This window comes from Chrysemys picta, chromosome 15, assembly GCF_011386835.1.
Source record: "Chrysemys picta bellii isolate R12L10 chromosome 15, ASM1138683v2, whole genome shotgun sequence".
NCBI classification, from domain to species: Eukaryota; Metazoa; Chordata; order Testudines; family Emydidae; genus Chrysemys; species Chrysemys picta.
Genome location: NC_088805.1, coordinates 31,211,874 through 31,232,912, shown reverse-complemented (window position 1 = coordinate 31,232,912; position 21,039 = coordinate 31,211,874). Strand labels below are relative to the sequence as shown.

General features: G+C 40.2%; 1 protein-coding gene across 18 annotated transcripts in view; it reads left to right on the top strand.

The window, feature by feature from the left end:
- The window catches only part of GIT2 (GIT ArfGAP 2), a 52,185-nt gene that overhangs the window by 17,538 nt on the left and 13,608 nt on the right, over positions 1 to 21,039 (top strand). For 5 of the 18 annotated variants that reach the window (XM_065568856.1, XM_005298519.5, XM_065568859.1 and 2 more), the window contains exons 9-16: positions 4,756 to 4,807; positions 7,131 to 7,203; positions 7,545 to 7,642; positions 8,363 to 8,474; positions 9,595 to 9,737; positions 10,592 to 10,741; positions 14,659 to 14,907; positions 16,630 to 16,719. In XM_065568856.1, coding sequence (XP_065424928.1) covers positions 4,756 to 4,807; positions 7,131 to 7,203; positions 7,545 to 7,642; positions 8,363 to 8,474; positions 9,595 to 9,737; positions 10,592 to 10,741; positions 14,659 to 14,907; positions 16,630 to 16,719 — 967 coding nt within the window. Of the gene's footprint in view, positions 1 to 4,755; positions 4,808 to 7,130; positions 7,204 to 7,544; positions 7,643 to 8,362; positions 8,475 to 9,594; positions 9,738 to 10,591; positions 10,742 to 13,722; positions 14,028 to 14,322; positions 14,443 to 14,658; positions 14,908 to 16,629; positions 16,720 to 21,039 lie in introns of those variants that run through there. The other 13 variants (XM_065568865.1, XM_005298522.5, XM_065568854.1 and 10 more) reach the window with 8 other exon arrangements.

The following is a 21,039-nucleotide window of genomic DNA, read 5'->3' as shown; positions in this document are numbered from 1 at the left end:
GACTCCCCAGAACGTATGAAAAATCAAGGGAGAGTTCCGGCACATGGTGGTCAGCCCAGGGCAGTGTCTGCAATGGGCATGCCCATATACTTTCCAGATCCCCTGATCCTCACAACCAACACGAGCCTGGAGGGCTGGGGAGCACATCTGGGGTCTCCAATAGCTCATGGCATTGGAACCTGGAGGAAAGAACCAACACCATAAACCTTCTAGAACTACAAATGCTCCAGCTGACCCTACGAAGGATCCAGTTCAGCCTAGAGGGGAACCATGCCCTGATTGTCAGACAATATGATCACAGCCACATACAAGAACAATCTAGGGGGAACAAGAAGCCCAGCGCTACATGCTGAAGCAATGCAAATCACACAGTGGGTGGAGCAGTCTCTCCTCTCCCTCAAGGCAGCTCACATAAAGAGAGACCTGAACCAGAAGGCGGACTGGCTCAGCAGGCACAAGGTGAACCGCTCCAAGTGGGGCCTGAATTAGGATGTCTTAGAGTTAATCATATGATCATTCAGCCTGCCCTCAACCAGCTTATTTGTGAACCAACCCCAGATCCATGGGAACAGATGCCCTATTGCACTGATGGCTAAAGGGTCTGCTCTATGCATTTACACACTTCCCATTGCATCTGAAGAAGTGAGGTTCTTACCCACGAAAGCTTATGCTCCCAATACTTCTGTTAGTCTCAAAGGTGCCACAGGACCCTCTGTTGCTTTTTACACTTCCCATTATTAGGGAAGATGGTCAAGAAAATAAAATGAGAACGGGAAACAGTAATATTGATAAACCCACATTGGATGAGGAGACCCTGGTTTAGGGACTTGTTAGGACTGAAATTGGGACTGCTGCTACAGCTCGCAATGGACAGGACATCCTCCCATAAGGTCCTTCTGCTTTATCTGGACCTGAACCAGCTGTATTGAACAGCCTGGCTATTGAAAGGGAAGCACTAGTATCATTGAGTCTGTCCTCCAAAGTCGTCAGAACACTTCTTTCTCCTAGAAGAGTATCAACCTTGAATTCCTCTGTCTGAACCAAGTTTTGCATCTTGTGCCAGGAACATGAAGCAAACCCAAGAAATTCGGGAATTCTGGCTATCTTGGGTTTTCTCCAGGAAGTTTTTGACAAAGGTCTCCAGCCCAACACTGTTACTTGTCAGGTGTCTGCCCTTAGTAGTGTGATGTTTTCAGGATCCAGCGGTTCTCTGGCAAAGAACCCCCACGTAGCCAGATTCCTTAGGGAAGTGCAGTTAGCCAGTCTGGCAGTTAGAACTTTTTTTCCCAAGTGGGACTGAGAGCCCCAACAAACCCTTCAAACCACTGATGTCAGTCAGCATTTTATTTGTCCATCAAAACTTGTTTTGATAGCCATCACATCCAACAGGCAAGCATTAGAGCTGGCAGTGCTCTCTATGCAGGAACTTTGCGGCATGTTTCATGAGGACAAGGTGGTGCTCAGAATTCCAAAATCATTGGTCCCGAAGGTGAGCTCTTCTTTCCACGGTTCCCAAGAGATGGTTCTACCTTTATTCTGTCCAAGGCCACAGCATCCCACCACGGAGAGGTGGCACACTTTAGATGTCAGAAGGGCTCTGAAAATTTGCCTTGAACAGAGTACACAAGGAGATCAGGTGCCTTGTTTGTATCCTTCCATGAAAGGACTCAGAGCTTTCATTTCTCTATTGGTAGTGGGTTAGACTATGCATTGTGGAAGCAAAAAAAGCATTGGAGATTCCAGTTCCAGAATGTTAGGGCATGCTCCATGTGATCCCTGGCGACCTCATGGGCAGAAAGAGCTAACTGCCTCCACAGCAGAAATTTGTAATGCTGGTCAAATGCTCCCACCTTTATTAAGCACTAGTAGCTGGACTTCCTGGCCTCTACAGAGGCATCCTTTGGCAGGAAGGTGCAGCAGGCGGTGGACCAGAAATGATTGCGCCCTTTGAGCAAATATAGATGAGGATGGATACAGTTTTCCTTTTTTGGCCTTTTCTATAACATTCTTCCCAGACATCAGGAATTGTGGGAGATGCTGGGCTGCATAGCAGGAAATTTCTTACCAATAATTTCCTTTCTGCTAGCAGCATTTCCCACAATTGTATCCACGCTGGATGGCTCGTGAGTCAAAGATCAGATATTAAGTGAGATCATTACCATATGACAATCTTCCTTGGTCTAATGTACATAGTTCATTATCTGTGTAATATTTATTTGTTAATGATGTTATGCAAGTTTTACAGCTTGGAAATAACTCATCTGGAAGCAAGCAGAAGCTGAGGGGGCATGGCTGTGTGGCTCCAAAACTCTGATTTGCCTCCGTGAGCTACAGAGAAAGGAGAGCAGCCCAGACCTAAAGAATTGTGGGAGATACTGCTAACAGAAAGGAAACTATTGGTAAGAGATTTCCCTATCAAAAGCCCCATTTTACATAGGGTGAAACGGAGGCAAAGAGAGGTGAAGTGATTTGTTCAAGATCACATATCAGGTCATACGGCCTGCAGTAGAACTTTGGTCTCTCACTGCTGTATAGTGCCCTCTCCATTGGGCATTTCTTCCTCTTTATCCTCATCTAGGATAATTGCTTGCAGGAACTTACCCAGAGCCTTCCATCAAACTACCTTATTTGAGTCTTTCCTTCACAAAGTTCTTTGGAAGAAGTTCTACTGAAAGGATTTTGTGTCTGTGCTGGGGGGATTCCACCCAGTAATATACAGTGAGCTCACAATTTGTTGACTTTCTGGGTCTGGGGTTTCCACATTAAGTTCTGTTTTTGTTCTAACCACAAAGTTTGCAATTTGTGTGTCAATCTTGAGACAGGAAGCTAATATCAGAGGATTGCTTCATAGTTAGTCAATACAATACATCTTGTGGGTGACTTTGAGATGAGGCCTTAGTGCTTTAACACATTTATTCACCTGGTGGTACCCACCTCTACCACTAATCAAGTAAAATAATCCTTGTGGGTTTATTACAGCTGTTCATTAGTTGACAGGACATTGTTTTTTAGGGCATGGTCAGAAGAGTATTTATTTTTAAACTTCCCTCTAGGAGCATTTCAGTGTCCTATAACACATTCTGCCTCTTTAGATGTGCAGGATTGCCATTTGGGATTTTAATAGCCACTTGATTCTGTGTGTCCTGGAACAACTATGTACAAGAAATCCAAGGACAACCACACCTATCTTCATAGTAACCACCGCAAACACAGCAAGAAATCTGTTGCCTACAGCCAGGCACTCAGATATCACAGTCCGGGATATACACCTTAGCACACTCAAAACCATCTTCACTAAACAAGGACGCTCTACCAGAGAAGTAAATCGCATCATGGAACAGGCCGCCCAAACATCCCAAGAGAACCTGTTTCAATACAGAAATAAAACAAAACCCCCTCCAACCACCCACCCCTAGTTGTCACCTTCAACCCCACACTGGAACCCATACGGGGTATCATCAAAGAGGTACAATCCATACTTGATGGGGACCCTATCTTGAAAGAAATCTTTCTTGAACCCCTTCTTCTGACCTTCAAAAAACCCCTCAACTTCATCATCAGAAGCAAGCTCCCCACAGACACACCCGGACACACCAACTCAGAGCAGCACCAGGTCTTGCCAGAAGAACAGATGCAAAAGCTGCATCCATAGCTCCATTGCTACAATTATTGTCGTCCTCCCACAACACACCTTTCAAGACCTCTGGGTCCTACACATACCTCTGAGTCCTATCACACAACTATGTGGTGAAACCAGACAATCACTATGCTCTCAAATAAACTCTCACAGAAAAATGATGATAAACAAAAACACCCCCTGTCACATGTGAGTGAAAACTTGTCACAAAGCGACCCCTTTGTATCTGACCTGTCAATCCGCATTCTCAAAGGAAATCTGCACAACATCTTCAAAAGATGAGCCAGAGAGCTTAAATTAATAACTTTGCTAGACACTGAAAATCATGTCTTAAAAAAGACATTGGATTTATGGTTTATTAAAACAATATGTAACCCACTAGCCCCCCTATTTTTGTTCTATGACTACAGGGGTGGTAACAAACCACTTCACCTTGAATGGTCACTTAGAACAGTGTTTCTCAACAACCAGTCGATGGACTGGCACCGGTCCCTGAGATCTTCCTGACACAATTTAAGAAGGCAGCGAGCTGGTGCCTGGTATCAAAAAGGTTGAGAAACGCTGTCTTAGAATATGTGCTAAGTACTTATGCTAAACTATCTGTTCCATCTCATATTTAGCTGTGATGCTCGGAGTGCCTTTCCCAGGCCTGAAGAAGAGCTTTGTGTAGCTCAAAAGCTTGTTTCTCTCACCAACAGAAGTTGGTTCTATAAAAGATATTATCACACCCACCTTGTCTCTCTAATGTCCTGGGACCAACATAGCTACAACAACGTTGCATGCATGTACCTGAAATGTAAGTTAAACTCTTTGGGCTTTTCTGCATTCCTGATGTGAATCCATGTGCGGATGCACTCTCCAGAATAAGAGCATCTACACGTGGAGAAAATCAGGAATGGTTAATCTGCCTTAAATTTACACTCTGCCTTATTCTGGATTAATTTTCATGTGTAAACAAGCCCTTAGAGTTTGAAAAAATGTGTAGTCTTTGTAACATTCAAAGAAGTGTCAAATGAAAATGAACTGACTTTTTATGGAGAAACTTCGCAATAAAGAATTGCTGTTCATACTGACCTCTTCATTGTTGTAGATATAGTGATCACTTCTTGTTTTCATAGCAGTCTAGATTTGTCTGAATTGGCAAAAGCAGCTAAGAAGAAGCTTCAGTCTGTAAGTAAAGCCTCTACTTAACCTATGCTATGCCATATGTAGTCTTAGTAACATGGCAAACTTCTGTACTTCATCTCCCAAGTTGTTACTGACTATAATGCAGTGTGGTTTTTGTTAGTTCCTGCCTATACAAATATCACTTCCATATTAACTGATACATTCAAAGCAAACATGGAAGGAGACTGAAAAAGGCATGAGGGGGAAATAAAAAAACTCAATATTTGCTGGTGGATGGGAGATGAAATGTATTTGTGTTTAGGAAGAACTGCAAGTAAGATCTCTGATTCTGCCTCTCATTAATAATGTTATCTCAAACTAATGACCTTTAATTGTATATTATCTCATGCCTTTATGTATTCATACATACTCTGCATGCTCAAATGTTATTTTATTTGCCTTTAACTTTTTGAGAAGTAAGTATAGCTGTATTAGTGTTTGCCTGATACAATTGCCTTTAATATTAGTTCATCTAGTATCTTTTTAAAAATACTTTCCAAACCAATTCCTGCTTAAGACAGGTTGAGAATCTATTGGGCCTGCTCTTAATACCATCAGTGTTCCCTCCGAAGAGAGAATTTTCAACTATTTCCGTCTGACTTTTCTTCAGGGGATGAAAGTTTAGTAAATTGGGGAAGAATTACTTTTGTATCATCCTCTTATGCAGTAATGTGGTTTTCTGCAAAGATTATAGTGATGGCAGTGAAACTTCTGATTAAACTGGGCAATAAGTCTGGAGAACAAAATGCAGTATAGGAAAAAAGAATTTCAGCCAAATACAAACCCTCCAAAATTGAGCCCTATCTCCACTTTAAACCCACTCTGTTAGCAGGGATTACAACCCTGTAAGTAAATGTAGATGTACTCTTGCTGATTCATTGTAGCTGTTTTTAACTCCACCCGGGACATAGGTTGGGAGTAACTCTTCGGCTAGAGCAGGTCTTGGGCCGAACAGCCCTGGGGGGAGGCCGAGGAGCAGCCACGCCTGGGAAAGTGGGGTGATTTGGGCTGGGATTTATTAGTTTCTTTGTAAATGAAGTCAGATCCCAGGAAGCGGGTTAAGTTGACCCTGCCTATTTGTCTTGTATTGGGAGAAGGAAGTTGGACTGCATTCACTCATGCATTTTTACAGTTTTTAATTAGCAATTTATATTACTGGCCACTGTGACGTCCCAGGGTCCCTCTACCTGAATAAAAATACTAGAATAACCCTGAAACCTTAGTTTACACCAGGGGTAGGCAACCTCTGGCACGCGTGCCGCCTTTGGCACGCAAGCTGATTTTCAGTGGCACTCACACTGCCCGGGTCCTGGCCACCGGTCTGGGGGGCTCTGCATTTTAATTTAATTTTAAATGAAGCTTCTTAAACATTTTAAAAACCTTATTTACTTTACATACAACAATAGTTTAGTTATATATTATAGACTTATAGAAAGAGACCGTCTAAAAACATTAAAATGTATTCCTGGCACGTGAAACCTTAAATTAGAGTGAATAAATGACGATTTGGCACACCACTTCTGAAAGGTTGCCGACCCCTGGTTTACACAATCTCAGATCTCTCAACAGGTCTCTCATTCCAGACATAAACATCTCTCTTGAACTGTTCACATTAGGAATAAATTCTGGAACAAATAATCACTACTTAAGCCTGCTCTGCTCATTTAATCATAGAAATACCTCCCTCTCTCCTCCCCCAATATATTATTATTGGAAGGGCTGGGACTCTCGTGAGGTCAGGAAAAAAAGTCCGATTTCCTTTATCTGTACTGGCCGGCTGTAGAACAGGCCGGATCTGTCTAGAGCAGGGGGTCTCAAACTTCATCGCACCGCAACCCCCTTCTGACAACAAAAATTACTATACGACCCCAGGAGAGGGGACTGAAGCCTGAGCCTGCCTGAGCCCTGCTGGGGGTGGGGTGGCGGGGGCCTGTAACCTGAGCCCCGCTGCCCAGGGCTCAAGCCATCGGGCTCCGGCTTCAGCACCAGGCAGTAGGGCTCAGGCTTCAGCTTCAGCCCATGTGGTGGGGGTCCAACCACCCCAACCACAGCAAGTCTAACGCCAGCCCTGGCAACCCCATTAAAGTGGGGTCGCGACCCACAGTTTGAGAACGGCTGGTCTGGATCCAGCACCCAGCAGGCTCTCACGCTGCTTCGGAAATTGAACAGCTTCACTCTGGCAGTCAGTCAGTGCTTCCTGGGCTGCAAAAGTAACAGATTGTCTCTCGAGCACAGACATGCACATTTGCTTTCTGCAGCATAAGAGATTTTGGGGGGGGTTGATTTATTGCTACCGAATCCTTAATCACTTCACTCTTATTTTTAGCTAAGTAACCACTTATTTGAAGAACTTGCCATGGATGTATATGATGAAGTTGACAGGCGGGAAACAGACGCAGGTGAATAAGGCTTTCTGGAATATCTATGTAGTTAACACTTGAAATGCTATGTTACACATAAGGTGCTAGTGCCACTAAATGCTATGGGTGAAGTAATTTTTGTGTTTAGGAGTTGATTGGTACTTAGTTTACATGTAGTAGAATGAGTGTTCAGTTTTATATTGGGGTATAAAATAAGTTTTTCTAATTATTTTACTGCGTGGAGAACTCTCAGAAAAAGCAGTTCCTTTGACTCTGATTACGCTTAGTGTTGAAACTCTGATCTCTTGACCTAGTTCAATGAGTAGATGTTTCATGGGGTGAAGCTGCTCCAACACTGGCTCTGTTTTCTCTGTAAACAGTTTGGCTTGCTACTCAGAATCACAGTACACTGGTGACTGAGACCACGCTTGTCCCTTTTCTTCCTGTAAATCCTGAGTATTCTTCAACACGGAATCAGGTAAGTTATCTTGTTTGTGAGTGTTACAAAAGAGTTTTATTAACGTCGTGCAGGTGTTTACATTAATAAACTGGGGGGAAAGGGACACTCCACTTAAGAGTTTACAATAGTTTCACATTACATCTGCCCTGATTTCTTGGTTTTACAGATACATTTCCCTAATTTTTTTAAAAAAGTATTCCTCTCCCTTATTTGAATCTTTCACAAAGCAGGGGAAACTGAGTAATCAACTCACCATACAGGGAAAATGATGAAACTGAATGAAACAAAGTAGGGAAAAATAGAGGCACTGTTTCCCATATCTTTCTGTTATAGTAATCTTGGGTGTTACTTGTAGCAAGTGTGTGTGTGTGTGTGTGTGTGTGTATGTGTAATTAAAATAAATACATACAGAAGTGTGATTAAGCAGATGGTGACGCGTCAGTTTTTTTTGCAACCAATGTATTTTAAGATAAGGTACTATATTAATGTTAATACAAAAAGTTTACTATTGTAAACACACTAATATTGCTTCTAGGTAGTCACCTTTGTATGCAGTTTTTATGAAAACAAATGTTTGCAGGACATTTTTAAAACCCTGAGAATGGGGTTATAATATAAATACAAAGAGCTTTAATTACGATGCACAAATGCTGTTACTATGTATCTGTTTTGCCAAGAAATTGCTATGTCCGTAAATGGTATCCTGTGTAACTTTTTGCACCTTGTTCTATGTTTTAGGGAAGACAGAAACTAGCTCGGTTTAATGCCCATGAATTTGCTACACTAGTTATAGACATTCTAAGTGATGCCAAGCGAAGACAACAAGGGAATCCTGTCACTGGCTCTAAAGGTGAATATGTTTTTGACTAATTGTCTAATCTTCTATACTTGCTGTGGTATCACTGAAATTACAGTTATATTAATTCATTATCTAGAAGTACATCATGTGACTTGATCATTTTTTGAAATGAGTAAACAAATTAAAGTCATCGCTATAAAGCCTTGGGTGTCTGATTTGATGTAAAGAGGCCAGTAGTGTTTGCTGATGACAGCGCATTTGAGCTCAAGAGTAATGCTTAATTATAGAAGACTTGAATATTAAGGGTGATATTTCTAACAAAATGGACTTGAGACATGTACGCAATCCAGAAGTGTCCTTTCTGATGGTATAGAACAGCATTCTGTGGAATTCCCCAGGTGGCTTCCTAAGTCTTTGGAGACCAGAAATTCTATAACTATATCTCTACCAATCAATGGAATGTTGATCAGGAAAATGCCAGTGTTATAGGGATTATGGACACTTGTCTAAATTTGGGACTCTGCTTGAGAACATGCTTTAGAACTTGCTAAGTGTTAGGTTGCTTGCAAATGCTCACTTTCTGTGCTGTTTGAGCATATCTGAAGCTCGCTGATATCAAAGAGTACAACCATTTAAAACAGCAATCAAAAAGTAACACACAGCTGTAGTTCCAACACTGGAGATATGAAGCAAACATTTAAATACAAAAATATTCTCTCTAAAGAGATGCCAAAAGATCATATTTTTTTATACAATTTCCCTGTATTACCCAACTGAATAGTGATGTAGATATGTTGGCAATCTCATTCTATTTTGTACCTTATTTTCTTCACTGTGTGAAGTGTGTTAAGTTAGCTCGTAAACCTTAATTCTCCTTAGTTACTTGAAGTTACCTAAATACTTCAAGGAGGTCAAAGGAATAAAATTAAAGACTGCAGAATTAATCTTTCACTGCTACTGTAGATTTGGCTGTTGTAGGTAATGATAATCTAGTCACACTAGATGGCGCTAACTTAATATTTTTCTTTTTCTGTTAGCAACAGAATAATTTTTTGTCCTAACATTTCTCTTCATGTTTTCTTTTAGTCTGCTTGAAGTTCTCTTCTGATATTATTAAACAACATAAACCAATTCTGCATACAAATCCTAATTAACTCATTTTTGTTTATAGAAAATGTGGAACTGATATTGAAATCTATCAACAGTCAGCATAGTAGTGAGAGTCAAGATAACGACCAGCCTGATTATGACAGTGTTGCATCAGATGAAGATACAGATCTGGAAGCAAATGCAGCAAAAGCAAATAGACAGAAGGTAGGTTTAGTAATGATGTAGGCTATTAAACCCCGTTCTTGCAAATATTTATGTATGTGCTTACATTGAAATCAATTGGAGAACTCATGTGAGTGAAGTTAAACACCTGTGTAAGTGTTCATATTATTTCAACTCCATTTCACAGTCGCTTCCCACATTCTATAAAATCTCTATGCAGGATCAGAAATACGACTTAAAACATTTGTAAATGAAGCATTAATAAAACAGTTCTAAAAATGAGTCCCTTACAGAATTTATTTCATTTGGAGACAAACTATGAACCCAATAGCACAAATTCAAAAGCACTTCAGCAGTTAGTGTATTATGTCACTTGGCTTCTTTCATCAGAATATCTCAAAATACTTTACATTCAATTTCACCTACATATCAATGAGATAGCAAGTACAGATGGATAAATGAACGCTGAGAGATGAAATAATTCCTGAAAATAATCCAATAAGACAGGGAATAGAACGTAAGAATCTTGGCTTCCTCCCCTGCTCTAACCCATAAACTAATGTGAATAGTAAGAGCCAGAATATCAAATACTAGTCCATGTATTTTTTTAATCAAAATCTTTATTAAATATCATCCTTTTCTTGTTTGAAATCCCAGGGCTAATATTATTGCATATAAATGAGCTAAGAATTAATTGAGACCAGGTTTCTTCTGAGATGGTCCATAGCTTTAGTTGTGTAAAGTGTGCTGTTAGGTGGTTGTTACTTTCCTCGGTGACTCATGTGAAGTCAGTTTTGGAAATCTGTTAAAATCATTGCTGTTTTGCTTCCTTACGGTAGATTGTCTGTCTTATAGGTGTGGTAAGTATTTTATCTGATAATTTATTTTATTTATAGAGCCTGGATTCAGACTTGTCAGATGGACCAGTGACAGCACAAGAATATATGCAGGTTAAGAATGCTTTGGTGGCTTCTGAGGTAAAGATACAGCAGTTAATGAAGGTGAACATCAACTTGAGTGATGAACTGAGAACCATGCAGAAAAAGGTAACAAGTATAGTAACATAAGCAAAATTAAAATGCTATAGCTAATGAGGTTAATTTTTATATAAATATAAAATAAAGGACCATGTGTGAAGACCAGTCAAAATATTTTGACAAATTAGAACTATTTTGGAATTAATGTAACAAAAATGAGTATATCCATGCAGAGCAAACTCTTAATGTTTCATCTTTCATGGAAGGTGTTATCAGGAACTGTTTAGTTCAACTTCATTGATTTTTTTCCTTATTCCCAAACCATTCTTTAAAAAAAACCTCATTCCATTGTCTTGTTTCAAAATGAGCAATTGTTTGAGGCTTTGGAAACAGCTGATAGTAGACGGGAATAAAGTGCACCTTCTGCTTTCTGTTAGGTCAGTTATTTAATCCAATAATAAGGGCTAGTGCTTATACACATTTTAAAACTCTCTCTTGCCGGCAAGACCAGTTTAGCATATGTTAGAAGCCAGGCTACCAGACCTTCAAATCCTAGTGTAGAAAAGGTCACTGTAACAAATATAGTACATCACATGCTTGCAAATTAGTTGTCTTCATTGAACTAGCTATAATGTTGGTCTACATGTATGCTAAGATATCTGCTAGGTTTTAAGAAAACATGGACAGCTTTATGGGACGGTCTCCACCAAACAGAGTGACTGGAAGCTAAGGTGCAAAAGGTCATTGCAGGGGAAGAAAATAGAATTGCTGAAAATGGAAAAGACCCACTAGATTTTTTTGGTGCATAAACTTCCTCTGTCTGCAGGCTATCAGTTACTGATACTTGAAAGATTCTAGAATTTAACTAGTTGGCCGACATTCAAATAGATGAGGTAAGATCTAGTACCCAAAACATACAGGATTGGTTGTATGTTTTTTCAGTGGGTCAGTGTACATGTGGATACCTTTTAAAAACCTATAACTAATTGCTTACTCTCAGTATTTGTTTTTGGTTTTATTTTTTTGGTGATCTGCACTGTTCCTTATTCTGGATTTGTTTGCCATGCTGTCCTGTCTACTTTGTCAGGAAGGGATTCCATTAATTGACATAAAACCAGTCCCCCTTGAAGTTGCGCAGCTGTGGAATGACACATAATTGTAACTGCAGTATTCTATAATTGTAGAGAAAACCAGCCCAGAGGTGCTGTCAAGCTACAGTACTGGAGATGTCAACTTTCCTAAGGTAGCGCAAGAGTTATCATAGAATATCAGGGTTGGAAGGGACCTCAGGAGGTCATCTAGTCCAACCCCCTGCTCAAAGCAGGACCAAGCCCCAGACAGATTTTTGCCCCAGATCCCTAAATGGCCCCCTCAAGGATTGAACTCAGAACCCTGGGTTTAGCAGGCCAATGCTCAAACCACTGAGCTATCCCTCCCCCGTCAATGAGGACTAGAAAGATTGTCCTACCTGCTTTCTCCAGTGTCCTGGCACAATGCCACTGCGCAGTGCTGCTGCTTTCAAGAGCCTGGAGTGGTTGTGGGCCTCTGAGCTATTAGGATTTAATACCAGTCTAATTCATGGCTTGAGAATATCTTCAGCTATATCCCTAACCTGATCAACTGCTCAGTTGGGACATGGTTTCAAATGTTATTGTCCAAGTTGCTCTCTCACATAGCAGGTTACAGCAGATGCAAAACACATCTGTGCATATAAAGAGGGCAGTTATATGTACAGTTACCTGTCTTTGAGATCTCTGTTGGAACCCAAAAGTTATAGAGGAACCTAAGACATCGTATGGGACGACTTTGCTACTTTTGCAGGTGTCTTGATTAAGCAGCTGTCTGCATCATTTGAATTCATTTTTGGTTTAGAGATAAATTTATGCTTTAAGGAACCTAATCTTAGAAAAAGCTTTTGCTGTAGGAGTGAGGTATCCATTGTACATTAGGATTTTAGTACATTGATACAGCATAGTGGGAGGAGACAGGGCCAGATTTTCCTGTGCAGCAGATGAGGGGCATAGGGTGCATCAGAGAGCCAGTCATAGCTCCCTCATTCTGAGGATCAGTTTGTGCTGGCCCCAGATCCAGTGATGTTTAGAACAGCTATGGGGCTGCACTAATTTGTCACTGGCTTAGTGACTTACACCAGCGACAGCTAGGCATAGCAAAGCTCATAAGAACAGCCATACTGGGTCAGGTCCATCTAGCCCAGTATCCTGTCTTCCGACAGTGGCCAATGCCAGGTGCCTCAGAGGGAATGAACAGAACAGGTAATGATCAAGTGATCCATCCCCTGTCGCCCAGTCCCAGCTTCTGGCCAACAGAGGCTAGGGACACCATCCCTGACATGGCTCCTCCACCTTACCCTCCCTTCCAAGGGAAAGGGGGATGGATGGCATAGTACCTAGCTACAGTAGCTTTAGGCCAATAAGAAGTTGCCCTATGGCAGGGTAGTTTTCTGCTGGCCATTTGTGGTCCGAATCTAAATGCTTTGCAGCACCTGAACAGAGCAAAGGAGCCAGATCTCATTGGAGAATATGGCCCTTGGTCTCTTAATTGGCATAGGTTTATTTGATATTTTTAGGCATAGATTAAACTTAAATATATAAGCTAAAAATTGTCTGTCTCATCTAGTTGTCTAGTAGCATGATCTGTATCTGATTTCTCACACTTCAGTTACTTGAAAAAGATACCAATTAAAGAAGAGGCAGAGCCTCTATTAGTGTATGTCACTTGTGGGTGGGTTCTCCCTAAATCGAGTGAAAGGGTGTTCTCGTGAAAAACAGATGACTTTCTGACACATGGGCACTTGTTTGTGAACTTAAACAGTGACAGTGGTGAATTGATCTGATATGCCAATAGATGAAAAACAGCAGACAGCTGAAATTATACCACACCTGGTTTATAAAATATGTGGTGAAAAATAAAGGGAAAAAGAGATTGTGCAGCATGGACCTGCTTGATTGTATTAAAATGTCAAACTTTTAAGGAGTAGCATTGCTCTTTACTGATCCTTAAATCTTAACACACAATACATGGTATGACAGACTGCACAGAGTGGGAAGAGGCAATATTTTAAATGGCTTCAGGATGCTAGTCAGAATCTTCACTTCTGGGTACTGGACAGTGTCAGGCAGACTACAATTTTACGGCACAGACTGATTTTCTTGAAGGTTCACATGACGCAAAGCAAAATGCAAGTAAATACCGAATATTGTGACTCCTAATGAATGGCCATCAGCTGTCTGAAACTGTATGCTCCATATATTGTTTGAGAAGATGTACATAATATTTAAATATTGGCAGTTTTCTTCCTGATGTGTTAATATAGCAAACTTATTCTGAGAAATTTTCTTCTACAACAAAGTTTAAATTGCTGCACTTTTTCCCCACCCACAGATTTTAATAATAGTCTTGTTGGCTTCTTAGAAAGCAGTAGCTGATACCCTGTTTTTGTAAGCTTAACTCCACTGTCCTCTTGCTTTGCAAAGCAAGCTCTAGTTTTCTGTGTGCTGTATCTGTGCTATAATTTTAGCAGTTGCATATTCAGAGGCTTTATTTAAGTCCTCTTTAAGTGACTGTCGTGACGGTTTGCTAAACTGGAGTGCTTTGCTTGAAAAGAATTTATTTTTCTGTTGTTCAAACAGCCTTCGTGGTAATGAAAAATGTATGTAAAAATACAACTAACCTGGAAATGAATCTTATGCTTTTAACTGCAACAGCCAAACGTAAGATCCAATTTGACTTGCATCCCAACTGAAAGAATAGTAAGTTGAAACTGACACTTGTAAATCTACCAGACCTGCAGTCAAATATTTGTCTGAGCAAATGAAGTAGATTTTAAGAGAGAAAATTCCATTTAAAAATAATAATAAAATCTGGTAACAGCTAGCTGGATTTTTTTTAAGGTGACAAGCTGTATTTGTATACTCAGTTTGCTTGCTGTAGAAAAACAAAGTCCCACTGCTAAACATTTCTTTCAGCTTCAAACACTACAGAGTGAAAATACGAACCTCAGAAGACAGGCCACAACCAATATATATCAGGTCCAAACTGGTTCTGAATACACAGACCCCAACAATCATTCTTCTTTAAAGCGACGACCATCTGCACGAGGTAGCAGACCTATGTCTATGTATGAGACTGGATCGGGTCAGAAACCCTACCTCCCAATGGGAGAAGTCACATATCCAGAAGAGAGCATAACAAGACTGCAGCCTTTCCCTCCACAGGTAAGTAAAACTGCTAATGCTTCTGCTCTTCTTTGTATGTTCAGCTTTTTCTATTGCAACTCTGTTTGTTTACTTGATTATTTACCAAAATCTCTAGCCTGTCTGCCTCCTAGTAAAGTAAAACCGTAAGAATTATCACTGTTTGCTGTATTAACATGTCTGCAGGAGCTTGATGGTTTGAAGAATAAAAGCTGTAACATAATTCTCTGATATGTAAATTGAAGCTTTTGGCTTCTGCTCAACTATTTCCTTTAGCCACAATATATTTGCCAGTATGTGCATGCATGAATGTTTCAAAAGTAGGAGAGAGAAACCCAGAATTTAACAAGATATAGGTGTAGTTTGTGGATCTCTGATTTTGGGGCATACTGGTATGTGCTTTTATGTAGAACTTGCAAGCCTTTTGAAAACACTAGGATTGAACTTTGCTGAAGATCGCTCATGATTAGAAATGCTACATCGAAGCACCCAACCCTTTCTTGGAAGAGAGTTTACTTTCATGGATCTCTCTGCAATATAGCTTTTCATTATTGTCTCTTACTTTGTTTTTAACTCTAGTGTTCACAGCCTAGTTTTTTAGGTGGCCAAGTCTGTCCTGATTAGTACTTTCCTAAATTATTAAAGTTCCAATAGTGTGGTCAGCATAGACACTGATTCTGCTCTAAGGAATTTGCATTCTAGACTGACAACAAAAAATACACCAACACTCAAGAGTTCATTCTTTCATATCTTTTTTAAATTGCCAGAGGCAGGGGGAAATGGGTGGCAGTATTTTTTGCTGACGTGAATCAGGATTTTAAGGCTTTGTCAATGTTGTCTGTGAGGCAGCACTATCTTGTATTCTCCTCAATTGCAAACATTAAATGCATTTGAAAGAGACTGCTTAATTGTTTGAAAGTTGAAATTTCTTTCCTGGCTTGAAAAAAGTGCCATGTGCATATAAAACAAAATGCTTCATGCAAGCAGTAGTCATGAATGTCTAAAGTATTTTACAAGAAGTGCCATTTTGGCAGATGATGCTGAACCATCCGACATTAATGCCACGAGCTTGGATGTTTTTCAGTCTGATGAACAAGTATGGGACTTCTCAAACTGCTGGAAATAATAAAGTGCTTATTAGAAATTCAAACTAGATGATAAAAGTGATATCATCATAGATTATGTTGACTTGCTGTGAAAGATTTCAGTATAAAGTCAGTTCCTGCAGCAAGAAATGTCAGAATTCTTTTGTACACAGCAATTTATTCAAAGTGTAAGAAAGCTTCATAGGTTCCTGAAACTTCTCATTTGTTAACGTCTTGTTGGTTTAGAACGAACAGTTCTAAAGCATTGCTTTCTTTCTTGTGAAACTTGGTTACAGAAACATACTATTTTTTCCTTTAATAAAATCTTTCTACTGAATCCTAGTGGGATATATTAGTTAAATGAACGCCTTTGCAGAAGCAGAATTTTAACTTCACATTTTGGTGAATGTATTTGTTCACTTTGGAATTCAACACCTTTTAATACTGATACCAGAAGTAGCTTGAAGAAGTCAAATGCATTTTGCTGGAGTTACAAGTCCAGTCTAGCTCAGTCAGTTTTCTCAGTCATTCTGATCATGTCATCTCTTTGATTTATCCAATTTTTAAAATGCACATATGTTTAAAAGTTATTTTCAGAGTATCTGTGAGGTTTTTTGTTTTCCCGAGTGTTTCTCTCCCCTCCCCCTTTTTTTTTTAGATCGGGAGGAGTGCGTTTGTGACCTCCTCTTCATCTCTGCCTTCCTTCCCCTCCACGCTTTCCTGGTCAAGGGATGAAAGCACACGAAGGGTTAAGTACCTTCTGAATTGGTCTGTTACCTGGAGGAGGTGGCCATCTCCCTGGAAGCCTTGTGCCTCTGTCCTTTCCCCTCTATCTGCTAGCTGGCCTTCATCCCTGCATGAAGCAGCACTTCATCACTTTCAGTTTCTTTTGCCACATACTATGGATACACTTGCTTCACTCTTGTCTAACTTCACACCAACTAAAATACCTGTAGCATTTAACACCACGCACAAGTTGCTCCAGATCACTTATCCCACCATATGCTATTGAAAATGAGCTGGTGGCTGAAGAAAAGTAATTTAGCAGGCACTTACTGGCTCATAAAATATCAGTATGTACTTTTTCTGCTGACTAAAATGCATTGCATGGGACACAGGTATGCTCAAAGGGTTAGTAAAAGCTATGGAGCCTGTTACCTCTAGAGGTCACCACTTTGCATCCAGTCCAGGTTGGTACTGATGGACAGAGATGTTACTTTTTGACAGCTGTTTAGTAGACTGTTTGAAATGAGTGAGCTCTTTGTCCAGTTATATCAGACAAGCATCCATATCACGCACCACTTGGTTTAACATTGTGTAGCCCTTTTCCTGGTGGTACTGAAAGAGGCTCAGGCTTGAATGGGCCTAGAGACTGAATTCATTCTTAGCAATGCTCCTTTTAGGTCAGGATTAAAAGTACATTCATGGCACAATGTTAGAGGTAGCTTATATTGCTGCGGCCTGAGAATCAACAAACGTTGGTTTCTAGGACCTTACAAAAGCACTGCACTGACTTAAAAAAAAAAAAAAAAAAAAAAAAAGCCATTACATTATGGGATTTTAATTGAACTATAAAAGTCTATGGTATCCCAAAGATACCTCTATTTGCATTGTTTCTGACTCATGAATGAACAGTTTTGATTCAGAACTGCAGGGTTCATCAAGACATTATGGTCTAGATAATACTTAGTCCTGCCAGGAGTGCAGGGGACTGGATTAGATGACCTCTTGAGGTCCCTTCCATTCCTATGATTCTGTGATTATGTACGTTTTTATGAAAACATTGAAATATGAAACAGATAAGTATGCTATATTCCAGCGGTTCTCAAACTGTGGGTTGGGATCCCAAAGTGGGTCGCGACCCCATTTTAATGGTGTCGCCATGGCTGGCTTAGACTTGCTGTGACCCAGGGCCAAAGCCCAAGCCCGAGGGCTCCAGCCCTGGACAACGGGGCTAAGATTATAGACCCCCTGCCTGGGGTTGAAGCCATTGGGCTTCGGCTTTGGCCCCCCGGCTTGGGGAAGTCAGGCTTTCGCTTTGCCTCCCTCCCGGGATGGCGGTGCAATGAAGTTTGAGAACCCCTGCAGTATTCTCATCCTTGTTATACACTGTTCCACTGCAGTCTTAAATCCAACCCAATGTGAAGACAATTAATAGAAGCACAGAATGAAGTATCCTCACTACAAAATTGCAAGGTTAGGGATGGTTGGCTAATTGAACAATCTGATACAGTAGACTGGTCATGCCTGCTGTGTGGGATCTTAGAAATATTTCTATGTATCCAAAAAATAGCAGAATAATGCTATCTGAACAAGCCCCAACTACAAGGTAATCATTGTATAAGAACTGTGCTTTTAACAAATAGATTCTTGCTACACATGTTTATTCAGCATATTTCAGAATAATTTATCATTTGAAAACTGATCTCTTTTACACACTCTTTGAGCAAGATGAAACGTTCGCATAAGTTTCAATCACCTTGGGTCACCACAGTGAGTGAATTTCATTTCTCATCTGCAGCTTGGATCCGCAGTTATTAAGTGTCTTTAATGGATGTAACTATTATTGCTATATACTACTTAATATATTTGTATTCTTCCTATACTTTTATGTCTGTTTTATATAAATATATTTATGGGTAGGTTGACAGAACCCATTTTGTAGTATTGTGTGTTATTGATTTAAGCTCCACTTTTCAATATTAAATCAGGACTTTCACAGGAGCAAATTAAAGGAGAAAAGCATTCATAGATGACTTTTTAAAACATGGCTATTTTTGGAGATACCTTTCTTTAAAAGACTTTCCCTCCCTTTTTAGCCCAACTGTTCCGTGTGTCTGATTCCGCAGTGAAATCACAATCCTGTAGCTAACACTGTATCAGTCTGTTTCTTTGGCAGCTATGCAGTGTCTCAACTCAAGCTTTATTATTTAACAGTTGAACTGTGAGGAATAGAGCTTTGTATAGCAACATTTGGAGGATTCATTTGCCTTTCAGTTGCTTATTTTTTTTAGCCAGATATTTGTTTTCTTCAGCATGAAAGTCCCTCTTTAAAACCTCAGAACACAAGTTAATTCTGACTACAAGTGACCTGGCGACTTCTGCCCAATCTGAAACATACTTGCTTTACATGGAATAGTAGCAGATGACAGATCTTTAAGTGGCTGTCTTCCTTCACAGTAAAGTGTGACTTGCCAATTTGGGTACAGTTAATTTATTACTGGAACTAAAAACTTGCTCAGATATTTGTGTGTGTGGAGGGGAGGGGTGTTAATTCTACCTTACACATCTCTAATTCCAATACTAAGGCTAAGTCCTGGGTTTTTTAACTGGCTGTTTTTGTTTGTGACCAGAGTGTTCAGCTTTGCCATTTAGCAAACAGTTTTTATCTGCGTACCAGCTGATAAATAAATGCCATACAAATGCTATTACATACAGCTTTATATTGTCAGAGTCTGCCTAGCATTGTTTTCAGATTCTATCTTCTCTAGTTACCTTACTAGATGTAATCAAAAGAACACCACAATTTAGGTTTCTTTCCATGCAAGGTAACTGTGAATTGGATAGAAATTCTTTCATTTGAGTTGTTCAGAGCAGGAACTGTCCTTTAGTGTTTGGAAAGCACCTAGCACATGGGGGCACCTCTGTAAATAAGAATAATAGAAAGCATTGTCTATCAGGCTTAGCCTCATTCGTGCCTGTTATAATGGAAAGTGCGTGTTAAGCATGCTGATTCGAACCTTCCTTTAAAATCCATCACTGGAGAGTCCCTTGATCCTCACTCTGTTTTTCTAATAAAGATCAGTGGGAGGTTAATGTGACTGCGAATGAGGAAATCCCATAGCATTGTTGAGATTGGTTTTACTTCAATTCCAGGATCTGCACTGTGCAGTAAAAGACCAAACCTCATAGTGACATTAATGTGGCATGTTCATAGGTGGGAAGGGTATAATTTTCTGTCCTCTAGAAAAATGTGTACTAACGTAGAATGCCCTGGCCTGGGCACCACTGAGGGGAGTTGTAGTTGGTAAGTTGCTGCATCTTTGCTGTTCTTTGGTGTTAGGCCCAGAAGATGAGAATAAATAATCCCGGGCTGCTGTTTGAGGAAGGAGGGAGAGAGCTCCAGAGTATACTTCCCTTTCTTGCTTTTGCATTATGTTTTCCAGTCCCATGGAATTATTTTAAAATCCCAAGTTGCAGACTTTCCATGGATATGAATTCCTGAGATTGGTGAGGTATTCAGAACAAGAATCATTGGGATGTATATTCCCTGGGTATAAACTATACTGGAGCTCACAGAAGTGGTAGAATAACTCGTTACCTGAAAGATTACATGGAATCTAATGAGAGACACTTCCTGAGTGTAGAGAACCATATGATGGCATCTCAAGGGATACAAATCCCAAGTCATAGGAATACAAGTAAGCTCAGTTATTACTAACTCTCTGCTCAGGAAAAAGTATGCCAAGTGTGTCATATTGAGGAGGGTTAGAGGTAACTATACCCAATAAAGCAGTAATAGGTGATGTCCCCCTCGTGCCCATAAAGTGGTCCTGTAAGATGTAAGACTTGTGGTTGGAAGATGTAAGACTTGCGGTTGTCTGGGAGTTGAGCTAATTCCATTTTCCAACTCCAGGCTTCTGCAAAAGCACATTTGCTCCGTCATTTGAAACGGGGTGGTTGTCAGACTCCAGAAGTGATCCCAAGATCGTTGTGTGGGGTCCCTTGTGAATATCCTGGGAACAGGGGCAAAGTTTTCTTGGGGGCAGGAAGATCATCAGTGGCAAGTAGCTGAATGTTGGGTTATGAAGAAGCAGAACCCCTGCTCTGTAAAGCTGATCAGCTTGTAATGGTTGGGGAAGAACATTCCCTGATATGTCAAGGTATAAAATGTATTTAAAATAAAATACTTAACGTACTTTACGAAGAAACTACTTACTGAAGAAGGAATAACTAGCCAGGCAAGAAACTTTATTTCTTGTAGGTGAAATGGAGGAATAACCTATGGTATTTAACTCATTTCAGCATTGCTGCTGCATATAATGACATAAGCATACATGACAGCTGT